The sequence below is a fragment of the Cydia amplana genome, chromosome 3 (genome assembly GCF_948474715.1).
Source record: "Cydia amplana chromosome 3, ilCydAmpl1.1, whole genome shotgun sequence".
Lineage (NCBI taxonomy): Eukaryota > Metazoa > Arthropoda > Insecta > Lepidoptera > Tortricidae > Cydia > Cydia amplana.
Window position 1 is genome coordinate 14,835,276 of NC_086071.1, and position 9,155 is coordinate 14,844,430.

General features: G+C 36.9%; 1 protein-coding gene across 1 annotated transcript; it reads left to right on the plus strand.

The window, feature by feature from the left end:
* The first annotated feature begins 5,037 nt into the window (after positions 1–5,037).
* Positions 5,038–8,212, plus strand: LOC134662693 (juvenile hormone esterase-like). The gene is made up of 3 exons (XM_063518966.1): positions 5,038–5,208; positions 6,105–7,369; positions 7,951–8,212. The coding sequence occupies exons 1-3, from the start codon at positions 5,158–5,160 to the stop codon at positions 8,210–8,212; spliced, it is 1,578 nt and encodes a 525-aa protein (XP_063375036.1). The 5' UTR covers positions 5,038–5,157.
* Positions 8,213–9,155: the final 943 nt, after the last annotated feature.

Sequence of the window (9,155 nt, forward strand, 5' to 3'; positions counted from 1 at the left end):
AAACGGCCGAACCTTTCGGCCGGGCCGAAACATACGCAATGGTACTTCGTTCTATGAAACTAAACTATGTGACAAAGACCAAAAGTTAGACTAAACTATGTGACAAGTAGGACAACAATATTAATACATATACTTACTGATTTATGTATACAGAAATTTATCGGTTTATTATTAAACTCAATTCCACTAATGATGGGGCCACTGAACGGTCGACGCAGTCTTAAGAGGCTGCCAATACCTAAAACGCGCACACTGTCTAATTGTATCGTAGTAAATGATATAGCACTGTCGCATGTTACTGGGCGTGGGCAAGGGAATAATAAGAAAACTCATCATCTTCCTCGCGTTATCCCAGCATTTTGGCCACGGCTGATGGGAGCATGGGGTCCACTTGACAACTAATCCCAAGAATTGGCGTCGGCACTAGTTTTTACGAAAGCGACGGCCATCAGACTGACCTTCCAATCCAGAGGGTAAACTAATAGGCTTTATCGGGCTAGTCCGGCTTCCTCAATGGAAAATATCAAATGATATTTCGTACAAAGTTCCGAAAAACTCATTGGTACGAGCCGGGGTTTGTAGTGTTTGTATTAGTGATGGGTAGGACATCAATTTAAAATGAGTTTGTATGAGTACCTCATTTTCTAAAATGAGGTGTTACAATGTCTTACTTCAAATGAGGTGAGGTACTAGCATATTTTCAGCGTCAACTATTCCATTAATTCCAACAGCGACAATTTTTTTAAGATGTATGAAAGCTTGCAGCGCTTACGCTTGTTGCCTTTCGTGTTTAATTGTTAATGTGTTTTCGGTGGTGACGCGAAGCGATATTGAAGTACGTCGCGTGTCGGTCTCACTCCCTCTTTGGATATTTCTAATTCATTGTTGCATTTTGAACGGATTTTTGAGGGGTTCATGTCACAGAGAGGCGGTGAGTGGTACAAACTCAACGCATTTCTCGGTGGACCTTTTGTCGTTGCAATAAGGTTTGTAGTTCGGCAGTTGACAGTGTGGATCATTACTCGTTTCTTCATTTGAGACATTTGAGTTTTGAGTGTCGGCGAGCAGGCGAGCACCTAGCGCCTCGCGCGATCCAGGGACTCTGTTAAGAGTTGTGAGGAGTGTATGACTTTTGAGGGTCGCGAGACTAGCGAGTGAATTTGAACGGATAAGAGTTTTTTTGAAATTTGAAGTGAGTGAATGATTTGTGTGGCAAGAAGTGTTTGTGATGCGCGCGAGTAAATGAGTAAAATGAATAGAGGAGTGAAGTAAGACATTTTTGCGGTACGAAGTACTGCGACAAATTAACAAAATGAGTGGTACAAATGAGGTGCCTCACGAGTGAGCGACTCAACACTAGTTTGTATGTACCTACCTGCGACCTATGGATTGAAAGTCGCACGCTCTTACTCACCGCTAGGCCACCAGCGCTCAATGTGGATTATTTGTGTAATATTATTCGTTAGCGGTTTAGGTATAAGTAAATGTTTTGACAAATTGATTTTAATTTCAGACACATAAGTCAAGAAATAAAGACATTAGAACCGTTTAAGGGTGATTTTAAGACCAATCTTTGCAATTATTTTCTATCGAGCCGACGTCGTTCAATCATGTATCGAGTGTGGCTACGGTCTTAAAATATAATAAATATTAACATAGGTATAAATATTTTTTTGCTTTACTAAATCAAATAGTTTTTCTTAAAAGGGGCTACCTGCGGTTTTCATCGATTTTGACAAGTTTTTAATCTTATCTTCTACTTTTGCACAACAGATAGATTTTTATAAGACAAACGGCTATCGGTTCTTCAATCTTTATCTCCATTATTGTCTACCAGATTTTGAAAGAAATTGATACTATTTTATGATTTTTTTTAAACATTGCCTATTAAGAACACTTTTTTCGTATCTAGATTGCTGTGAAGGATATTACTTATACGAAATCTACATATTTGGGTTCGTCTTTGACGTGTCGTAAAACGTGTCTAGGGTTTTAATTTTAAACGAATTAACACAAAAGTTATGGCCAGAAAACCAGTTTATATTGCTTAATATGATAAGCTACAAAAAACATAAGACAACTAAAGGATTCAGATCGAAGGTCATTGGCGTGGCAAAGCCCCTTAAGAAACATCAATTTCAAGGACACTGGGTGTTGATAGCCCCTTAATATGAGTTTAAAAGCGGTTTTATGACATTTTTTCAACGATTTTAACAAGTCTTCAAAAGTTTCGGTTTCGGTTTCGGTTTCGGCCGAAACTAGAGCCAAAGCCGAACATTCGGTTTCGGTTTCGGTTTCGGCAAAAAAACATGTTTCGGTCGGACACTATATCGCATTGACATATTTAGGCAAAAATTTCTCATAATTGGTACACAAGTAATAGTTTCTATCGGTTCATCAAATTTATTTTTCTCAACTTATCCTCTGGCAATATATTCATCTTATGTGCTAGATGTCGATGAAAGAGATGAAGTCAAGCAATTCACGGTATCTAACACACATTACCATATCAAATCATTCATAATATAATAGTAAAAGTAGGTGTACATGACCTGATGTCCAGTGGCGCGTGCCTCTCGTCTGCTTCGGTCTGGATTCCTTTTTCACTGCCGCTGTTATTCCAGCTACATTCCCTTTCGCGAAGACAGAGGCTTCTGGTGTTCGCAAGCGCCGTTGATCATCATGAGTCATCGTCAGCCATATTCTCCAACAACTCGGCATGAAACGTAAAAGTATCCGGTGTTACATATACCTATATACTATATCATAATACCTTATAAACTATAAAGGAATTATATGACAAAATAATGTTTAATGGTAGTTCAAATTATAAACATTCATTTATCTCAAAAACTATGCGTCGTAGCAAAAAAAATGACTGAAAATTCAATGCCCCGTTTGCATAGTAAGCCATCTACTTATATTCCACAAATTTTAACATTAAGGATCAAAATCAAAACTCAAAATCTTCAATTAAATTGCGAGACCTGGTTATAAATCATAAATATCAATTTATCTCTGAAACTATGCGCCGTAGTGAAGAAATAATGAAAATTAAGGCACCCTTGAATACTCCAACCAACACATATCAAGACCCACGTGTTGACATATTCTGCCTAATTCCCACATGTGTGTGGGTAAGTAAGTAGCAAAGAAGTTAATAACTACAGTCACGTATCTATTTATTAAGAAGAACACGTGTACTTGATTTTGTTAACTGAACATTATTATGCCTAGCTGTCGGTGGCATGGTGGTTAAATACTCGTACTTTGAATTCTCGACCAACTGACGCATATATTCTTATGATTACACATTGATATTATGTCCATTTAATTACATTTATGGGTCAAACTAACCTAAGTTTAACTGATATGCAATTAGATAGCCTATAATCATAATCATCATAATATTATTAATAAATGATGCAGGTACTCATTTAAATTAAATAAAAATGTTACCAGTACCATATTTCTTACGTAATCCATTAGAATTTCGTATAGTTAATTAATTATCTCCAAGCTCAGAATAAGGGTCATGTTATCAGTTATCTCACTAAATCAATAAGTAATAGCAGTAGGCGTGTACTTACGTTCTGCACACTTCTGAAGTGTAAAAATAACAACACCTTGAAGATATTTATCCATTTATTTTCTTGTCTTCTTCCAATTTACAATAATCTCTTCTCTTGACAACCGCCTGCTAGCACGACTCAACAACCAAAGAGAGCTGTCCGCCAAGTGTCTTTCTTTTTATACCCAACCAATAACAGTCTTCAATTTCAAACTACCCTTAACTTTAAAAACTTATTAAGTAAGTATGCTAGGTCTTATTTCAAACTACCCGTAACTTTAAAAACGAATTAAATAGGTATGCTAAATACCAAAAACCCTACACAAGCATATACATTCAAAAAAGTGACATTTGATGAAGTGGAACTGCTGATGATGATCAGAAAGGAACTCTTCAACGACGCATAGCTCGCGTTTGGCGATTTGTCCTTTTCGTTATGTTTGTTAAGCAAGTTAAGTTTTTAGGCATATTTATGTAAATTTCATGTTCTGAACATGGAATCCATGAGGGATCGAGGGAGCTCCTCAAATTTTAAAAGCATACGTATAAAATTGTTTGTATTTTTATCAGAAAATAAAGCATTTACATTAAAAACTGTCGCATTTGATGAAGTGGAACTGCTGATGATGATCAAAACAGAACTCTTTAACGATGCATACTGCACGTTTTGTGATTTTGAATTTCGATTTTGACTTTGACTGGGGCCCGTACCTACTCCGGACTTGGACCCGGACCCGGACTCGGACCCCAACCCGGACCTTGACCCGGAAAACCACTATGATACCTAAACTAAATAAACCACATTGATTATAATACAGGGTGATTCACGAGACGTGAGCAGGACTAAGCCTACACAATCAGTAAATGTAAAATCGTTCACCACAATATTTAAGTAAAACAATCACGCTTTTTTTCTGTTGTTATACTTTTTGGTAAGGACAAATTTAATTATCTACAATCATAGATACCCTACACCATTTAATTAACAAAGATAAGACCTTTTTAACCGTTATGACAGCACTTTGAGTATGAAGAAAACAAAATGTCACACCTGAGTGAGATACGATTTTTCAAAAGTAACCAGACTCCGATGACATTCAATTTGGCACTTGTTATGGATAAAACAAAGAGGGTGACCATAAATGTCGTAAATCAATTTTAAACTTTTTTAAACAGTGTGAAATAAATTAAAGTTAATCTCACAAATACTGGTACGAAACAGTTGTTTTTAACTTACTGTATGCGTAGGCTTGATCCTGCTCACGTCTCCTGAATCACCCTGTATATATATACCATAAAATGTATACATGTTAGTAGTTAGAGAAGTCGGTTTCTTTTTCTATTAAAGATTATTTATCTTATCGTCAAGATAATTAATAGTATCGAATTACGTTAATTTGGGCCAGTTTTAATTTACCGGCGGTAAAATGAGAGTCAGGATATCCGTCCTTCTAAGTGTAGTTTTATTTGTAATTAATAGCGATGGAGCTATAGTGTTTCCTGCAGACGGGAATGGGACGTACCCTGAAGTGCATAGCCCCGTAGGGCACATACGAGGACTGCGCGCTGAGGACGGGAACTATTCCATGTTCATGGGAATCCCGTATGCTCAAGTTGATCCCGACAATCTTTTTGGGGTGAGTACAACTTGGTGTTAGTCAAAATATCGAATGCTTTTCTACAAGGGGGTTTTTGGGGGGCAATGTTGTTGTTTAACCCCTCGTGCTAAAATCCCCATATACTTATATCTAGCAAAATATTCCAAAATTGTTCCACGAGCGTTGCAAGCAGTTCATAAAGTGGAGTTTTGAGCGTTACGAGGTTTTCAAGGCACGGAGTTAAATCTACACAAAATTGTCTACCATACCATCGCGAAGAAAATACGATAGCAATATGTACGCGTATAGTATGGATTATTAAATTACATGGGAACTTTGCCAGGAGACCTACCATTTACTCAATTTAAAAAGGATTATTTGCACTCTTGAGGATAAATATCAATTTTTCTATCTGGGCATTTCTCAGGAGGGCCATTTTTACGTGTCCGGGGCAAAAAGTTATTGAATTTACTGTTCAATAAATCTGAATTAATTCAGGCATGATCTTCAGCATACATTATGTCTGGGACACTATCAAACTATTTATTTATTATTTATATAATACATAAAAATAAAACCGGCCAAGTGCGAGTCGGACTCCCGTTACAAGGGTTCCGTAAAGGGTTCCGGGAAGGTTCTAATGGAGGCCTCCACTACCAATATTTTTTATATTAAGGCTAGATTTTAGGAAATAAATTCGCGTATCTAATAAGTAAAAATTAAAATTTGGCACCGAAGTCAGGCACCGAACGTCATCTCTGAGAATCGCCCATCTAAATTTAAATAATAACAAAGCATTTTCGAGCTGGTGTGGTGATAATATAATTATATTGTCAGCAGTAGGTACTGCTGAGTATGGAACCCTATGCCTTAGTTTCCCTTGTCCTCCCTCTTATTGTATTTAAACTAATGTTACATCCATTTTTTTTTTTCAGAATGCAAAACCTTACCCAACGTTTGAAAGCACATTTGACGCATTTGACGATTCATCAATTTGTCCTCAACAAGAAGAGTTCAATTACACTTACGTCGGATCCCTCGACTGTCTTCATATCAATGTTTACGTGCCGGACTCGGCCAGCGATGACAACCGCTTACCAGTCTTTGTTTGGATATTTGGAGGTCGCTTTTCCATAGGTTTCCCCGGCAAATTCTTGTACGGACCCAGTTTTTTAGTTAGACATGATATAATTTTTGTGACTATAAACTATCGATTGGGGCCGTACGGTTTCATGTGCTTGGATATTCCTGAAGTGCCTGGCAACCAAGGATTCAAAGATCAGGTGATGGCGTTAAAATGGATCAGAGATAACATTGCAGCGTTCGGTGGAGACAATACTAGGATAACTATCGGAGGAAATAGTGCAGGCGGGATGGCTGTAGATTTTCATTTGTACTACGGCCAAGATGAAAATCTTTTCCACAAAACGATTCTGCAAAGCGGTGTGGTTTTGGTTGCGGGTACAGTCGGCCGTCCGGATCCTAACGCGCCGTTTGAATTAGCAAAGCATTTTAACTATAATTCAAGTGACGTCAAAGACACATTATCTTTCCTGGCTACAGTAGATCCACATCAACTAATTGCAGTAACTCTTGAATTGGAAATGTCAAGTTTTAGTCCTTGCATAGAAAACGAATTTGAGAATGTTGAAAGATTTATAACAGAACATCCGCTGAACACTAATGTGCCAAGAGTAAAAGACATTGAAGTTTTAATTGGGTTAAACAACGAAGAAACGTATATTAGTATTGCCATGTTTCCTGATATCACGTTTCAGCTTGCGGATTTTGTACAAGATTATATCAATCAGAACTTTGATTTTGAAGATGAAGATGAACTTTATGCCCAAATGCATGAGATTGTAACTCACTTCTATTTCGGTGACGAGGATATATTCGCCGAATTGAAGCAACAGGCCATAGATTTGTCGGGTGATTTTAAATTCAACCATCCAATTTTAAGGACTGTTAAGAAATATTTGGAAAATGGAGTGCAAACCATGTATTTGTATATGTTTTCTTATTCGGGTGGGAGAAATTTTGCTAAGCATAGATTAAACATAACAGGGGGTGGAGCAAGTCACGCAGACGAGATTGGGTACCTGTTCGACGTGTCTTACATGGATAAACCGCTAGATCCTGAGGACCAATTGATTGTTGATCGCATGACAGAATTGTGGGCGAACTTTGTCAAATATGGGTACGTATAATATTTTTCATTTGTATTTACCGTTTTACCCTACAGTTTGTTAAAAATAAAAAAAAATGATAATTTTTTTTTTTGTTTGATAACAATTGTTTATTCAAATTCTCATACATAAGGAAGCAAGAAAACACATTTTTGTAATATAATAAAACTTACAATTTTTGCCAAATAAAGCACATTCATTTGTTTTAAATAATATACAGTACTTATGGCGTTATTCATAAACGGCTGCTAACTAAATCAGTTGATGATAGTTGTTTGTCCCTATCTGTCGTTATGCCATAGAGGGACCTAGGGACAAAAGACGATCATCAGCTGATTAACTTAGCAGACGTTTATGAATAACGCCGTTAGTATTCATATTCAGTTGCCTAGCAATATTTAGGCTTCCCAGTCGTATGAGGGTACCGACTGTACGGTCAGCATCAATAGTAAGGGCATAAAAAGAGTTGTTTCAAACACGCTGAAAGACTTGTTTTTACAAAAAAAAACCATTTAATTCAGACTAATCAGTCCATACATGATCTGCGCTAGTGAACGCTAGTTATTAAATATTTTCTTACTGTGCTTCCCAGAAATCCTACTCCGGAACCAACCGAGCTGATCCCCGTCGTCTGGCAGCCGGTGACCCGAGACAAATGGCACTATCTGGAGCTGGACACAGAGGTCCGAGTCGCTTCCAGGCCCTTCCACGCTCGCACGGCCTTCCTCGACCTCTTCTACGAGAAAAACAAAATCTATCAGAAAGGCTACACGGCGGAACCTTCGTCGGGAAGCAACCTTGTTCTAGATTTATGTTTACCCTTAATGTTCTTGGTGTATTATTTTCTGCAATAAGCTGTACCCCTGTACTTGATTTTTGAAAAGGAACTTTTTAATGTCATTATATTTGTCACTACTTTCAAAAATATCAAACTATTTTAATAACTTCATTATGTAACCGCCTTAGGAAATGGGTTTTCAAAAACGCTGAAACTTCATTTCATGAATTTAAACTCTTTTAGTGCCAGAGGGTTCTGGTCGTGTTCATTTTGTACTGGAAATGGGGCGCTTGGCACTGAAAGTGTTAATAATATGCCTTTTTAGAAAGTTGCAAGTCCCACATTTAAAAGAGTGTACGATCTCGATACAAATCTTCAACCCCTTTTTTCCTACCTTAAGGGGTGAATGTAGAAAATGCCGAAATCACTTTTATTTTAATTAAATAGTTACCTTTTTACGATTTTTAAAAATTATTCTCCAGACAATCTTTCAACCTATTTTTGTATATACTTTATTGCACATGGAAATAAAAACACGAGAAACATAGTTACAGAGTAAATTAAATACAACAAAGGCGAACTTATCCCTGTATGGGATCTCTTCCAGTTAACCTTTGAGGAAACGAATAAAACAAAACAGAAGTAACGATGAATGACAAACAAAAACAATAGTGTACAATCACTAAAATTAATGAAATGCAAGTTTTGAATACACATTGCTACAAATAATATATATAAACATAAATAGAAATACTTAAATAAATAAAAATAAAGCGTACATATATAAAATAAAATAAATAAATAAATACTCAATATATATCATAAATAAATAGATATGAGCTCGAACCTGAAAAGTAAAGGAAACTAAAGAAGTAGGTACTAATCGAGGAAAACCGAATTACTTATGTATCGGAAAGCCACAATTTTTTAAGCCTCTCCTTGAGTGATCCTACAGATTGGGATTGCCTCACGGACACCGGTATCTCGTTCCATAGCTTCACGGCGTGGACAGTAAAGGA